General features: G+C 39.0%; 1 protein-coding gene across 4 annotated transcripts in view; it reads left to right on the top strand.

Moving 5' to 3' along the window:
- G2e3 (G2/M-phase specific E3 ubiquitin protein ligase) overlaps window positions 1-16,961 on the top strand; it is a 43,339-nt gene that overhangs the window by 18,300 nt on the left and 8,078 nt on the right. For 3 of the 4 annotated variants that reach the window (XM_041658423.1, XM_041658421.1, XM_041658420.1), the window contains exons 6-14: window positions 189-354; window positions 2,935-3,041; window positions 3,797-3,913; window positions 5,973-6,097; window positions 6,203-6,332; window positions 6,746-6,814; window positions 7,700-8,007; window positions 10,808-10,989; window positions 13,281-13,453. In XM_041658423.1, the coding sequence (XP_041514357.1) occupies window positions 189-354; window positions 2,935-3,041; window positions 3,797-3,913; window positions 5,973-6,097; window positions 6,203-6,332; window positions 6,746-6,814; window positions 7,700-8,007; window positions 10,808-10,989; window positions 13,281-13,453 (1,377 nt within the window). The remainder of the gene's footprint in view (window positions 1-188; window positions 355-2,934; window positions 3,042-3,796; window positions 3,914-5,972; window positions 6,098-6,202; window positions 6,333-6,745; window positions 6,815-7,699; window positions 8,008-10,807; window positions 10,990-13,280; window positions 13,454-16,961) is intronic. The other variant, XM_041658422.1, reaches the window with a different exon arrangement.

Here is a 16,961-nt window from a genome sequence, read left to right as displayed (position 1 = left end):
GCAGAGTTGCCATGTCTACAAAGGTCCTGAGGTTATTATTCACATCCGGCTTTCAACTCTAGAATGTACTAGGGCACACATTTGTTTTAGATGCATTTGTAAAACAAAGGAATTTTCTATAAATTACAGTGTTAACTGATTTATGGTTTTCTCCTCCTTATATATTTTTAAATAATTTCCATTTTTAGGTCATTTTGCTGGAAACATCGGCCAGTTCAAGCAATGACATCCACTATGTATAGAGACTCTTTACCCTGTACCATCTGTTTGGAGTTCATTGATCCTATTCCTACTTACAGTGTCCTGCGAAGCCCCTGTTGTAAGAATGCTTGGTTTCACAGAGACTGTTTACAGGTAATGCAGCTTTGCAATTTATGTCTCTATAATATAAAATCTGTTGCTTGCTTATTTGAATTTAAATCTGGTGCTGTCAATGTTATGGAATATCATAAAATATCAGAATTACTGTCTTAGAGCCTATTTTACTATTGAGAGTTCTCTTCTCAGTTTCCCTTAATAAATCTGTATTTGCTCTACTCAAACAGTATAATAAAAACCGAAAATGGGGTCAGAGATGTAGTTCCATGATAGACTGCTTGCCAAGAGTGCACAAGGCCCCTGGGTTGAATGCGCACTAGAAGCCACCAGAGTGCTAAACATTCAGCGTAATTGTAATAATGTCTTTGTTTGCAAAATTCTTAAATATTTTGAAAGTGATACCAATTATTTAGTATTTTATATCTAATATACATATATTTGACATATATTTAGACAAAACAATGCCAAATAACAAAAATTTACTTTTTAAAAATTGTTTTATAGAGCTGAGCAGTGGTGGTGCAGGCCTTAACTCCCAGCATTTGGGAGGCAGAGGCAGGCTCTAAAGCTACCCAGAGAAACCCTGTCTCACAAAATATAACAAAACAAAATATTGTTTATAAAGCTTAGATTTTATTTTATTTAGTAAAGTAAAATGTTTCTGGTTATTGTCCCTAATTCTTTTGAAAGGTATCAGGTGTTAAAGTGCTAGAGTAATGAGATATTGCAGCTTAACTGGTTGCTGCTGTTTAAAAAATGTTCTCTTGAACGTTAATACTTAGGTTATTTAGTTAAAAGTGGCAAGTTGGAGCCTATTTTGTTGGAAATGGTTGTAAGTTTGTTAATTCTCAAACACAGATGTGTGTTAGTAGTAGGAAGTGCATTAATGAAGGCCATCATGTTAGTAATAAAGCACAGAGAGGTCCTAGATTTGACCTAATGGTTTCATGAGTTTTAATAAAGACTTTGTCGTTGAAAAGTAGAAGCAGGGGGCTGGAATCTACCGGTCTGTAGAGCGCTCTCTCACCCACCCCCAAGCTTGTCTGTGGTGAGATGTAAGACAGACCTCAGAAATAATGCTGCTAACAAAAACCATACTGCTGTTTTTAAAAAACACATTTAGAATTCTGTCCACATAGAAACTTGACTATTATATGTCAATAAAGAGTTACTATTATAATTAGTTGCACACCAACTCTTCAGTCACTTTCTCTAAAAGGATCTGTAGAGACTCTTGATTCTAGAACTAAGGTCAGAAATAGACCCACTCTAGCTCACGGCACATGGTTAAACTATCACTTCTTACTACTTCGATTGTCACATAGAGAAATTTGGTGAAAAGAGACTGGACATTAAAATGGCAAGAATGGTGTTTACTCAGTTTGTATTTCTCATCAGAGTCCAGGTGTCTCCCACGCATTCTGTGCTTGCTGGTCAGTTTCATCTCTGGTTTCTTTCTGTGTGCTTTCCTTTGTCTACCAGGTACTTTGTATCAGATCCCATGGTTAGTAAGACAGCTTCTCTCTGTACCGATTGAGGTATCCTAGCAACATTTCCTGTGTGTGCCCAACATGTGCTAGGCGGCCAAGCTTCAGTCTTCTCTCTCTGCTTCTTCGCCATCCTTCATCTGTCCCTCAGCCTTATCAGTCCAACTCCTATTTTTGTGTCTTTTTCTGTTGTAACCGCTGTCTCGCTGCTATAAGCTACTTATTGTTCCAGATACTGTATTTCTTATCAGTTTACACTATCATTGAAGCTTTTCTTCTCCAGGATTTGATGCACCTGTTTGTCTTATTATGGCCAGAATGTCATATCAAACATATTATTAATTTCAGTATTCCTAATATCATGTTCTCTGTCTTGCCATGGAGACTTCCCTTAAAATGTCAGTACTTCCCTTACAGGGGAGAAAAAACACAGTTACAAATAAAAATAGTAATGCTTACATAATAATAAGCACTAGTTAAGTAACTGAAGATTTTTATTGTTTTTCCTTCTACTATGGAGGACAAAGCAATATTTAGGAAATGAAATTGTATTAACCGTCTGTGCTGGTTAGCTTTGGCAACATAACACAAGCTAGGTACACCTGGGAAGAGAGAGCCTCAGTTGTGGCTTTGCCTTCAACAGATTGGGCTATGAGCATGTCTGTGGGGCGTTGAGCACAGATGGTGGAGGAGGGTCCAGGCTATTGTTGACAGGGGCTACCCAAACACACTTGCCCTGGGTTGTCCAGATCTTCTAGGCTCCTACCCTGAATTTCTTCCCTCAGTGATGTGGGACCTGGGAATTGAAGACAAAATTCAACTCTTCTGAGTTGTTCTCACCCCTCTTTAATCATAGCAGCAGAAAGCAAGCTAGAAGAGTTTTCAAGTTGTAGGAAATAAATCGGGGACTGCTGAAAGGTTAAGAACTAAGTGTTTGTGAGACGATTTTTAAACAGAAGGAAGTGCTCTCCATGTTGAAGGTGGTTGCTTATAGTTCTAAGAGCCATTGGCAGAGAAAATATTTTCATGATAGAGTAAGGGAAAGATAGCATATGTTCTGTTAGTTATATGATTCACATCCTGATGAGAGATGCATTGCTAACAATAGATTTTCCATTTTCTGCTGTAGGTTCAAGCATTAAGTGCAGGAGTGTTTTTCTTTAGGTGTACACTATGCAATAATACCGACATCTTTCAGAAAGAGATGTTGAGAATGGGAATTCATATTCCTGAAAAGTGAGTAACATTTGGCTTTTTGACCAAAAAACATTTAAATGTAATATTTATTAATATTAAAAATAATTAATTTATATTTTAATAGTGATTGTGGCTAAGTAGCCATGTCACATGGTCAAGTGCCTTCTCCCAGGTGGCCAGTCTTGAAGAACAGGCACTATGGTATCAGTGTCTTATTAGCTGCTGTGTTTCTTAGTTTCTCAGTTAAGTCCAGTTCTGGTGATTTGTATAGCACCTTTAAGTTGGTATTCATAGATGACCTAAGACTGACTAAATGGGTTTAAAATGGAAAAGAATATTAGTAATGTCATAAGACAAGAAATCCCAAGTAGTGGTTATAAACTTGAAAGGGGATCCCAGTCCTTGGGAGGTGTCAGGTGTGCAGGCGAGCATGGGTTGTGCAGTGAGTTCCAGGCTCACCTGGGCGGGAGTCTTGGGTCAGGGTCAAAACAAACACACTTAATAATCCCAGCACTTGAGAAACTGGGGAAAGGTACTTTAGTTTGAAGCTAGCCTAGGGTATAACAACAAAAATTAGAAATGAAATACTAGAAAAAATACTAATACTAGGTCTTAAAAAGATTCTGTTTAACTTCTCACATAGTGTATGAAAGTTAGCTGTGAAAGTAACTGTAAGGTAAAGTAGCAATGGGTTTCTATGTTCAGGATCAGCCTAAGAAGGCTAACTTTTGTCCTTGTTTTGAAATTATCAATTTCGTTAGACCAACACGTTTTTATATCTTACTTCATTATAGAGATGCATCCTGGGAATTAGAAGAAAATGCCTATGAAGATCTGTTACAGAGCCATAACCGCTGTGATGTCCGAAGATGTCATTGCAAAAAGGGACGAGACTATAATGAACCTAATAGGTATTTCTGCGGCAAGTTGCATTGCCTTTAGTTGTTCTAACTAATACTGTAGATTATCTCGATAGTGAAATAGTTTTCCTCTTAGGATGTTTGAAGTTTTAGCTTAAGATCGAGTATGTTTATTAAGTATATATGTTTACAGAGAAATTTCTGTAATCAATATATTAACTTTTTTTAGTAAAATTTTATGAGTCTGTTCCAAGTTGAGGGGGTGCTATCAATGTAAATTACATACCACTCCTGTAACCAAGTGAAGACTGGGTGCTACTTTAGAGCTAGAAGTCCAAGACCTAGGGAACTCTGACATCATCTTCTTTAGAAGCTTTCCCTGGAGGTGATGCAGGTGGTTCCTCTTCATGTGTCCTCATTGTTGTCTCTGTTATCTGTGGCCTAATCATGCAATAGTAAAAATATGTTCTTGTTCCTGTTAATGTAGGGTTAACATAGAAAGCTTAGGATGCCGAGAATTTTTATCATGAAGTGATTCTCTTGTATCGACTCTTGCTTGTGAAGAATCATTGAGCACTGGCCAGCTTTTGAAGCTTACTATATATCGCAGGCCCCCTAAACTACATCTCCTACTTGAGATTGCTATCCTTTTTTTACCTTCCCTCATGGGACACATAAAGCTGTTACCTGGATGCTTGCTTTATATTTAACTGTACTCCTTTCATCCCACTAAGACAAAGGTAGTATTGGTAAATTCAACTTAGTGTAGTGTGGAGCATGGATCTAAAGCCAAGGTAACCTGGGTTGGAAACTTCACTCTAAGTATAAGCTTGGAAAATTAGCCTTTGGGATTAGTTTCCTCTTAAAGAATATACGTGATAGTGTTCTTTCCACTTTCAAAGTTGTAAAAGCTCAACATGTTATGTAAAGACTGAGAAGAGAACCTGGTCTGTTGTAAACTCTTCTTTTAGAGGCATGAGTATGACTGATTGTTTGAGGGAGGGGTCAGGTACCAGTGCCCACACATACGTGGGTTAGAAGACAGCTCCCTGGCTTTCCACCCATGTTTCCATATATTCAGGGAATGTATTTGTTTCTGTACAAAAGATTGCATTCTTGTACCCACACAGTGTGAAAGAAGCTTTGTGTCCAACACCTTTGCTTTCTACTGTGCGCTGGCCAGTTTTATGTCAGCATGATAGAAAATACTCTGAGAAGGGGGAACTCCATAAGTTCTCTTAATTAGTAATTGATATGAGAGGCCCACCCCATTGTGGGTGGTGTCATCCCAGTACTGGTGGTTCTGGGTTCTGTAAGAGGCTGAGCAAGTCACGAGGAGCAGTCCAGTAAGCAATACCCCTCTATGGCCTCTGCATCAGCTCCTGCCTCCAGGTTCCTGCCTGGTTCTCTCAGTGATGGTCCTATAAACACTTTCCTCCCCAAGTTAGTTTTGATCTTGGTTTTATCACAGCAATCAAAACCCTAATTTGTAGGACCTATGTGGAGACAAGGAGAGGGGAACAGAGATGAGAGAGAATATGAATATGAGCCAGGAACAAACTCTAGATTTGACTGCAGTGCACGAAACCTGATGTCAGAGCAATACTTATTTGTTTGGTTTTGGAAATACTGAACAGTAGTTTGTTTCTATGAATGTAATCTATCTCCAAATGTAAAGGAAAATGTTTGATCCCTATTATAAAGCTTTCGGATATTTATATTCTTTCTGCGTGTGTGTGTATAAATATATATATATATATATGTATATGTATGCATGTATTCGTTTAGGTTTTTAAGTTCAGGATGTGTAGTGGAAGAGATTATAAACATTTAACGAAAGAGAGAAAATACTTTAGAGTCAGATGTGATATGGCATTCTAGAACCCAGCACTAGGGAGGATGAGGTTGGAAGATCACTGGACCTGGAGTGCCTAGCTAGACCCTGCCTAAGTCACTCAGTACTTTGTGGAAGAAATGAAATCTTAAAGGTGTAGTCTTTCCTTCTGTTGATAGGCTGGTATGATGTCCGACTGGGCTGGACTTTAGGTGGTAATTTGAATGGCATCCTGGTCTCCCAGACATGCAAATAGACTTTTCTTTATGTCCTCAGCAAATGGGAAGTAAAGCGCTGTCAGTGTTGTGGGTCTAGTGGAACACATGTGGCCTGCTCCTCACTGCAGTTACTGGAACAAAACTGGGAGTGTTTGGACTGTAGAAGAATCAGCTACAGTGCAGGTAAAATCTTGTCGTTTTGAATAAAGTTGCTTTTGTTTAAGTGCATGTTGTTGAAAACATTTGCCTGTGTATCTGTTAAGCTAACCTCAGGATTTAAATATGTAGATTTCCGAAAGGCCCTCAAACACCCATTAGCCAACTCTACTAATGTGACAGTTACTGATTGCCTGTTGGAAGAGCCGGCATCTAAGCTCCCCAGACAGTCAGCTGGAACCCATCATAAAGAATTACAGAGGTATGCGTTTTAATTTTAGAAAAATACAAAAATCGCTATGAAGGAAATTATGACTTCAGGTGCCACACACACTTAGGATATTAGCTGATTATACAGTTGTTTAGAAAAATGATTTTTCAAGTGTAGGACCCAATATGGGATGGATGAAGTCAGGAAAGGTGGGAGGAAACAGAATACCTCAGCAATGTCACATAGCAGTGGTCTCAGCTGCGTAATGAATTTGAGACCATCCTGGATACCTGAGAACACATACCATAGAGGAAGGGAGGAGTGAGTGGGGGAGGAAAAACAGAAAGCACGGTCGCAGTCCACATTAATCAATTTTAGTAATTTTCTTATTTTGTACTTCATACTATGAATTAATTTTAAAGATATAAGCTGGAAAATATCTTTACAACATTATTTGATTTCAGACTAAAGCAAGAAGTTCCGTTTTTAAGCGCACAGTGTCCCTCTATAAAAACGTCCTGTTTAACACCAAGGTTGGTTTCTTGATGTTACAGCCATTGTTTACTTCATACACAGTTAATGTCAAGATACTCAAGCCAATAATTTCTCTTTGCTAATTCAACTGAAAAGCTCTCTCTAATAATTTGTTACTTTTAAATGAAAATGATTCATTGTGTTGTATTTATATAGTTTGAAAATAATTTTAATATTTAGATTTGCAAAGATGTTCCAATGTCCAGTCATGGCTTGAGGAGCAGTATTGATATTTCCAAGGATCAAGGAATCAGCTGCAATAATAAAATATGGCTGTAGTCTTTGAGCAGGACAGTGTTAGAGAGATGATCCGTGCACATTGAGTTTATTAGTTCTCCCTGTCGATGGAAAACATAACTCGTGTGCTTCACATGCACGCTCACCCACAGAGGTTCTGATTGTGCAGACTTGCCCTGGGGCTCACGCTTTGCCTTTTAATTAGTTCATAAATGATGCTGTTGGTCTAGGTCTAGACTACAAGATACATAAGGGAGTGTGAGTTCTGTTGATAATTTTAGCTCTATTATCAATTATAGCTGCACTATGGGAAGTACATTATTGCTGCAATCAGGTTGTTTTAACTAGTGGCCAGGAAGTTAAAATTTGAACTTCATACTCTTAAATTTGAGTCCACTGAATTAGACATTCAAATAATCTTCAGTATTCTTGCAAACGATTATAAATTGGTAGATGATTAGATTGGTGGAATTTAAAAGTAGATAATCAGATTAACATTTTTGGATTTGGTTCTAGTATCATCAAAAGACTATCTCTTTGAACTTAAAAACAGAACAAACAAAAAGTACTGCAACTTTAATGTCTATTTGTTGTTTCACATAAATTGCTTTAAAGTAATGTTCTTTATTCAAATTTGTGTTTTCTAGGCAAGGCAGCAAGTTTAAGAGAGACATTTCAACAATATTGGTAGAGTTAGGATTCCAAATTAAAAAGAAACCTAAGAGATTATGGATCAACAAAGCCAATGTGTGGAGGAGTGCCTTGGAGCAGTTCCAGGGTCAGAAGTTTAACCCTTCCTACACCATTGAAGTAGTATACGTTGATGAAAACGAACAATTTGGAAGAGAATATCCTGTATCAAAGCAGGAATTTCTGAGTCACTTAATGGAACATCTTGAGAATTCATCTGTGTTTGAAGGGTCTTTGTCAAAGAACTTGTCTCTCAATTCTCAAGGTAATTATTTATTATTTTATGATGGTGAAACTCTGTCAGCCAGTCACATCTAGTTAAGTTGTGGCTACCTGGAGCCCAGGAAAGAAAACTGGGAGGACCCAGATGCGCGCTCTTCCTGTGCACTCTTCCTGCGCGCTCCCTCCAGACAGATAGGAAGTAGGACCTCCCACTCTTACAGCATGAGTTTCCCCTTATAATCATTAAAATATAATTGTTATTCTTGAGCTGGCCTGGTTATTTATCGTACTGACCTAATTCGAACACTTATACATACTGCAGATAGCTTGTATAGCCAAAACCAGAGAGTTGGTTTTAATTATGATTCTTTAGGTATATCTGGAATAAATAATTTCCATTTGTTGGTGAATGAGAATTTGATATTTTTAAAATAAAGATTTCAGAATACCTGTGGTTGGAGAAATGGCTCAGTGGTTAAGAATGCTTGCTTTGCTTGCAGAGGACCTGAGTGCATTCCCAGCACCCACATAAAGCCGATCATAACTACCTGAAAGTCCTGGTCCAGGTGGTCCAGCACCTGTGCCCTCTTCGGGCACCCTCTACCCTTATGCACACACGTAGACAGCACATATTTTTAAAAAAGCAATTCTTTTATCTGTATTATAGTAATCTGTTTAATGATTTTGTAACTGTGTTAAACTTTATTTCTTGAATATCATTTGATTAGTGTCAGCAGATGAAACGGATAACTGTTTGGAGTCTTCTTGTACATTTTAGTTTTTTGAGACAAGGGTCCTTAATGTAGCCTTGGCTGTCTTGCACTTTCTCTGTAGACCAGGCTGGTCTTATTTAGAGATCGGCCTGCCTCTGCCTCCCAAGTGTTGGAATAAAAGGTGTGTGCCACAACACCTAGCCTTTGTTCTTTTTTATAATGAGGCACTGTGTGTGTGTCTGTTTACAACATGGAATTTGTGTTTAATTTTTTATTATTCATGTGTAACTTGATTTTTTTTTTTTAATGCACTAAGAGGCTTAGCCCAGAGTCTTGGAAACGCAAAGCAAGTGAGGGGCTGTTACCTTGGGATTGAGTCTTACATGTATTTTTTATATAAGGTTCCTCCCCCTTTTTTGCTTTTTGTTGTTGTTTGGTTTTGTTTTGTTTTGCTTTTTTGTTTTGTTTTGCGACAGGGTTTCTCTGTGTATCCCTGGCTATCCTAGAACTCCTCTGTAGACATGATGGGGCCTCCAACTCATCGCAGAGATTTGGCTGCCTCTGCCTCTAAAGTGCTGCGATTAAAGGTTTTCTTTTAAAAATTTCTTATGTTCCTTTCTGCCTTTGCTGAAATACATCTTTGGTAAAGATGTATTTTGGTTAAAATAAACACTTGAAAATAACAATTCAGTGTTTTTAAGAGTTTTTCCTACAACAAGGAAATTGAAAAGGAGTAAGATTTATTACATTTCAGTTTCTTCCTTTGTCATTAACTGAAGCATAATTATTTTTTCTATTTATAGTGTAAATTTAGTTCTCTGCCCTCCCCCATACCGTGCTAAATAGTTATGTTAACTCTCAGGGTAGCTTTGGCACAGTGTAAAGCACAGAAATGTACTCTAAATCCTGATTCAAGTCTTCCATTTCATTACCCTCTGTGTCTTTTCAGCTGTGGACTGTAGCTACAAATATGATTATTATCAAAAATATACTTTAAGTGTTAGTTAATAATAAATTGTTTTAAAGAACTATTAAAGTATAAACTAGCATTTATATATCTTTCTCAACCATCATAGTTGCTAACACATTGTGAATAGCCTATTTAAAAGGAACTTAATGCTGTAACTGTGTGATATGGGAGTAAATCTATAAACAACCTTAAAAATGTTCATATCCTTTGATTCCCTAATATCATATATATGAATTGATCTGATCAGATGATGTATTTGAGCAAGAATATGTAAACCGATAGTGATTGCAACATTATGTCTCACAGTTAAAAATGCCTTAACCTGGATAGCCACGAGTAAGGGATGCTTTTTTTTTTTAAAATATTTATTATGTATACAATATTCTGTCTGTGTGTATGCCTGAAGGCCAGCAGAGGGCACCAGACCTCATTACAGATGGTTGTGAGCCACCATGTGGTTGCTGGGAATTGAACTCAGGACCTTTGGAAGAGCAGGCAATGCTCTTAACCTCTGAGCCATCTCTCCAGCCCCGTAAGGGATGCTTTGTACTGTAGTCTATTCTAGTTTCATGCATCTAATAGCTATACTTTTTAACTAATTCAAGTTTCAGATCTAATATAGCAGAACCCAACGATGTTTAGATTTAATGACAAAAGTAAGCCAGAGGATTTACATTTATTGTGATACAATTAACTATAATCACATTTTTAAAGATTGTATTTTTATTTCATGTGAATGAGTATTTTGCTTGAATGTATGTGTGTATACCACTTGTGTCTGGTGCCTTCAAAGGTCAGAAAAGGATGCCAGGTCCCGTTGAATTGGAGTTACAGGTTATTGCGAACCACCATGTGTGTGCCGAAAGTAAAGTCGTGTCCTCTGCAAGTATCTTAACCGCTGAGCCATCACTGCAGCCTCTGGTTATAGGTAGTTTACTTTCCCCGTAGATTTACACTTTGTCCTATAATTGGTTATCTATATCCAGGGTGAAGCTATTCAACAGAGTTCTTGGGAAGGTCCATATACAGGATGGTAGTTTCTTATGGTTATTTTACAAGTACTTAAATTTTTTAAATTATTTTTTAGCTATTATCTATGTCTTCATTTTAAATGATGGATTTTTTAATTTGTTGAGTTATTTTTTTATCTGTATTTACAGCTCTGAAAGAGAACCTTTACTATGAAGCTGGCAAAATGCTTGCCATTTCCTTAGTTCATGGTGGTCCTTCTCCTGGTTTCTTTTCTGAGACTTTGTTCAACTGTCTTGTTTATGGGCCAGAAAATACCCTACCAATTTTAGATGATGTTTCAGACTTTGAAGTGACACAGATTATATTCAAGGTAAGAAAAAAAAAAGATCTGTTATTAAAATATAAATTATATTCTAGCTGCATTTTAATATAAGTAATGGCTCTGTTATGTTTACCCAAAGAGCTCAGAACCAATTCAGAAACCAGTCTGGCCTCTGCATGGTTGAACATGTCTATACAAATCTCACCATTTAAGAGTTGAATTTTAAGAGCTACAACTTGAGATCCTGTCTTGTAACAAAAAAGAAAGGTAAGAGTCAGCTAGATAGAGGTGGACATTGTGATAGGTTCCATGGTATTTAATGTTGTATAGATTTACAGTCAGAGTGGCCAAGACTGGATAGATAGTCATGCAAGTTCCATAATGCATCCTAGAAGCAGATAAACTTTCCTTTGTAAGGGGAGACCTGAGGATAAGGCTTTGTCTGACCAGTCAGTGTTTGTCAATCCTCATGTATATGATGAGGAGAAATCATATGATTCACTAAAGGAACTGAAGTGATAGAGTATTTATGTTTTTTTTTTTTTTTCTGGTTGTTTCGATCTTGATGGACAGCCCTTGATGGCTTGGAACTCCCTATGAAGAGTAGGCTGCCCTCAAAATCAGAGGCCCACCTGTCTCTGCTTTCCTGAGCGCCGGAACTGAAGGAGTGCCGGCATGTCTAGTGGGCCTTGAACATAGCATCTTAAAAGGAGATGCAGTTCCATTTGCTTGCCCGGTGATGTCCAACTCATTTAACAGTGATTGTCTCACTTGAGAGGCAGAGAATCCTTTCGTTGTTCCGTACAGAAAGGTTGATGCCTTAGTCATCTGATACTAGAGTCCTTTGGGTTTTATTTTTGATCTAGGTCCTCTGTAGCCCAGGCTGGTCTGACCTCTTAATCTTTTCCTCAGCCTCCCAAGTGATGGGATTTTAGATAGGCATGTGCCACCAGGCCTTGCTAAAATCACAAGTATTTTTTCCAACGGTTTCCTTTTTTGTTATATGTGTGCATCTCTCTATGGGCTGTGTGTGTGCCACCCAGTGTGGGCGCTGAGAGCAGAACTCCCACCCTGAAACAGCAACAAGTGCTCTTTAGAGTGAGTTTGCCAAGCCCGGCATGTTTCTGTTTTTACATATATGTGTATGTTGCATGCTGTAGTGGCACACATTTGGAGGTAAGCAGTCGATACAGCTTTTAGGAGTCAGTTTTCTCCCTGTACCCTGGGACTCGGGATGGGTTCACGTCTTTATCCTTGTGTGGCAAAAGATTCCATCTGCTGAGCCTTCTTGCTGTTATAAGACAAAAGCTAATTACTTGCCCCAGTCCAAAGATTTTCTTTGCTTTTTTTCTCAAATACTTATTTATAAGAAAAGGGAGCATTTTCATTCTTTCTTATTATATTTTCCCAAGTATATCCTAGTTATTAGTATATAAAAGTGGCGTGTCTGACTTTTATTATTTCTAGTGAGACTATATCAAACTCGGATTTTTTTTCTAATATTTCTTCTACTGATTCTTCCAAAAGTTCCATTTTGACTATATCCTGTTTGCTCATTCATTTAGTTATTAAATGCTATGAGAGCTGAACTGGTTTATCATTGAAGACAGAATGCTGAATTAATAATATCTTGATCTCTGAATTCAAGTTGTAGAAAAAGCACAGAAGATGAGCATTAATGTAGTATACTGCCATACAGTTTGACAGTGTTTAGGGTATGTATAAGAATGCATAGATGTTTAAAATCTGCAAATTATAGCCTGTAGTATGGATGTGGCATGTGTTCATGCCATAGTGCACATGTGGGTGTCAGAAGGCAACCTGTGCACGTTAATTCTTTCTTTTTTTTCTCTTTCCATCATATGGTTTCCAGGGTGGTAAAGGACTTGTCTAATTTATTTCTGGGCATAATTTTATTCCACCCTGTTGTCCTGAAGAGTTGAATACAGGACTGGACGGATGGTCCAGTAATCAAGAGTGCAGGCTGTGTTTGAGCAGTTGCTGCTCACCTTCGGTTCCAGCTCGTGGGAGGCCGTGGTGGGCACATCCTGTACTCGATCAGCTGCTCTGCATAGAGAAGTCTAAGCTAGCCAAGGTCTCCAGTTAGACATTGTCTCAAAAGACACATAAAAAGACATGGTGCTGTTTTTAGCAGAAGATCCAGATTAATTCCCAACATTCATGGCAGGCAAGTCACAACCACTTTAAACTCCAGATCCCCATCAGCACCTGTATTCATAGAAACCCACATACGTACCCATTTTTAAATGGAATATAGAATATGTATCATCTTAAATTTGGTCTCATTCAGAATAAATGTTTCTTCTCCTGTGTTACAGATAAATGCTGCAGCCGATATGAACAGCTTAAAGTCAGCAATAAACGAATGCTATAGCTACCTAGAGAATATTGGATGCTTAAGACTTATAACAACATTCAGTGATAAATACGTGTTGGTAAAAGACATCCTTTTCTACCATGTTATTAAGAGAGTCCAAGAACCCTTGAAGAGGTAAGTGGTTTCTATGTTAAAGATTCTATCAAATTTAATTTAAAGTGGTTTTTGGTAATAAACATGAATTTCTAATTTCAGAGAATGTTAATGCTATTTAAAGTGACACTTTGTAAAGCTTAGCCTCCACCACAAGTTCCGCTCTACTTCTGTTCAGAACTCATGAATGCGGTCTTCAAGGAGAAACAGTCAGCTCTTGAATTAGTTGAAGTTTTCTAATGGAAACTCACTGTAACCACTTGAACTGCTCTGTCTACTCATCCATGTGATGACGGTTGGACTCCGTCATCTTCTGGTAACATAGTACTGACCATTCTTTGATTGAAATACTGTAGTAATAAGGACCCCGGCTGCCTGGCTAGCTTATGCCCGAAATAACAACACACAAACTGTATTCATTTAATCACTGCTTGGCCCATTTCTATCTACCCTCTTCTAGGCTAATTCTCACATATTAATTCAGCCCATTTCTAATCATCTGTGTAGCGCCCCTAGGTGCGCTTACCGGGAAGATTCTAGCCTATGTCCATCCTGGGTTGGAGCTTCATCGCGTGCGTCTGCCTGGGAGCTGGGAGCATGGCGTCTCTGTCTGAGGTCTGAGGCGTCTTACCTCACTTCCTCTTCCTCCCAGCATTCTGTTCTGTTTACTCCACCCACCTATGTTCTAAGCTATGAGCCCAAGCAGTTTGTTTATTACTTAACCAATGAAATCACCAGATTGATATATGACATTCCCACATCAAAATACTAAGCTGATTCTTGCTCTTTCTGAGGGGATTTACACACACACACACCACACACACTATATATATATATATATGGCTGTTTCCCTGCATGTATGTCTGGTGCCCACAGAAGCCAGAGGAGGGAAGGAAGTTTCAGACAGTTGTAGTCTGCTGCCCTGTGTGCACTGGGAATTAAGCCTGGTTCTCGGGAAGAGCCATCTCTCTAATTCACTCTTCAGAGCATTACTCTTAACCTTTGTACTTTCAAAAACTTGAGAGTTCTCAAGCTCTTCCCAACCTCCTCCTTTTTCAGATGGGATCTTTACTTGTTATGTTGTGTGTGTAGACTAGACTGCCCTCAAACTCAGATCCCGCCACCTCTGCTAACGTTTAAGGAAATGTGCTTCTACACCTGGCCAGAATTCCTTTTGTATTTTTTCTTCCCTCATGTGCCCTGACTGCAGTTCTTTCCCTTCTCTCCTCCCTGCCCCTCCCCATCTCCCCTCTCCCCCAGATCTTCTACTCTTCTTCCCTTCATAAAAGAGCAGTCCTCTCACAGATAACAACCAAACACAACATAACAATAATAAGACTGGGTACACACCTCATATCAAGGCTGGATAATGCAACTCAGTAGGAAGAAAAGGGTCCCAAAAGCAGGCAAAGGAGTCAGAGATAGCCCCTGCTCCCACTGTTTGGAGTCCCACGGGAGCACCAAGCTGCACAACTATAAAATGTTTGCAGAGGACTTCGCTCAGACCTATTTAGGCTCCCTGATTGTCAATTCAGTCCCTGTGAACCCTGATTAGTTGATTTTTGTGAGTCTCTCAGGATTGCCTGAACTTTGCCTAGCATTTGGCTGTGGGCCTCTGCTTGTGCTCCCATCAGTTGCTGGATGAAGCCTCTGTGACAATTATCCTAGACTCTGCTCTGTACCTAGAAAAGTAGAAAAGCATTAGGAATCTTTGACTTTTTTCCAGTCTTGTTTTATCCTGTCATAGGTCTCTGGGCTGTTCAGCCTCTGGTTCCTGGCCCTCCAGGCAGTGTTAGGTGTGGGTCTCCAGGTGGACCGTTCTTTGGTGGCCACTTTTAAAAATTCTGTGCCACCTTTATCCGCACACATTTTGCAGGCAGGGCAACTGCAGGCCCAGGTTTTGTGCCTGGGTCAGAGTTTCAGTCTCTTCCCCTAGAAGCCTTGCCTAGTCCCTGCAGATGCAGGTTCAGGCTGCATACCTGAATTACTAGAGTCTTCTAGAGTCACCTTTGTAGATTTCAGGGGCTTTCCATTGCACTAGTTCTACGGCACTTCTAAAATGTCCCCCAATTCTGGTCGTCTCTCCCAGAATTCTCTCTCCAACCCCCCTCACCTAATTCCTTCTGTTTCCATCTCAACCCACCCCCGTAAAAATATTTATATGGATGTTCCTGAGAGGACATTTGTTTGTGTACCAGAGCCACAGAGGTCAGAAGAGGATTTTAGATCCCCTGGATTTGGTGTCATGAGTACTGGGGACCAAACCCAGGTCCTTTGCAAGAACAGTAAGTCTTCTTAACTGCTGAGCCATCTCTCCAACTCCTTCATTTAAAAAAAAAAAAAAAGTAAATATATTTATTACACACACACACAACCACCCAAATCAAACACAAAGTATGTCTATCTTGTCCAGCCTTACCATTCTTTTGGCATTGAGTCTAGTATTGCTTTTAAACAAATATATGATGTATCTTAATCAGTATAAATATGTTTGTTTATATTTTGAAGCTATTCCTAGGATTACTAGGACATTCCTAGGGACATGTTCTACCATGTCCCTCTAAGCTTGCTTCTTTTGAGCTCTTTTAATGTTTGATGCTAGCTTTTCTAGCCAGTGTGACAAGATTCTTCCTTCTCCTTTGCTTCTTTTAATGCAACATAGCATCAAGGTGTGAGCCAATACATTTGGCTTTAGCTACTTTTCCTTCCTTCCTTCCTTCCTTCCTTCCTTCCTTCCACCTACCTATCTACCTACCTACCTACCTACAATTTGGACTGGGGACTGGAGAGATGGCTCGGTGGTTAAGAGCACTGGCTGCTCTTCTGGAGAACCCAGGTTCAATTCCCAGCACCCATATGACAGCTTATAACTGTCTGTAACTCCAGTCCCAGGGTTCTGACACTGTCACACCAAGCCACATAAAATAACAACAACAAAAGCTAGGCTGGTCTCCTACTCCTTACATTGGATAACTTTGAACTGTGTTGCCCTTTCTTCTACCTACAAAGTGCCAAGATTACAGATATGTGCTGTCAAATCTGGTTAATAATCCCAATTCAATCCTAATTCTTAAGGATACTATAGTATTATGGGCTAGAGCATTGATTCTTAACTTTTCCTGATACTGCAACCCTTTAATAGAGTTCGTCATATTGTGTGTTATGACCATGTCACAGGGTCCCCCCAAAACCAACTAGGAGACCAAGTCCTGTATATAAAAACCAAGATCATTTATTCTTACACAAGTTCTTGGACTTTGACTCTCCGTGTTTTCAATGTATTGGCTTGATTGAAGAGCCCTACTCAGTTGGGGTGGGGTTTTTATAATAAGCAGAGGTTGGGGTGAGGGATTTCTAAGATTCAGAACCCCTGATTGGCTGGCATTTGTTAGGGGTTTCCTGGTGAAAAGGGAATGGGTGTGTGATGGCAGTTGATCCTATCTACAAGGTTTGGAACATCAGGAATTTCCTTTGGATGGTCTGATGGTTCCTAGGTGGTCTCAGTTTGTGGTCTTTCTTGGAACCAGGT

Source organism: Microtus oregoni, unplaced genomic scaffold, assembly GCF_018167655.1.
Source record: "Microtus oregoni isolate MIOR12 unplaced genomic scaffold, Mior012 000009F_ref0000495, whole genome shotgun sequence".
NCBI lineage: Eukaryota > Metazoa > Chordata > Mammalia > Rodentia > Cricetidae > Microtus > Microtus oregoni.
The sequence above is the reverse complement of the archived record's forward strand: the minus strand, read 5'-3'. Positions and strand labels throughout refer to the sequence as shown.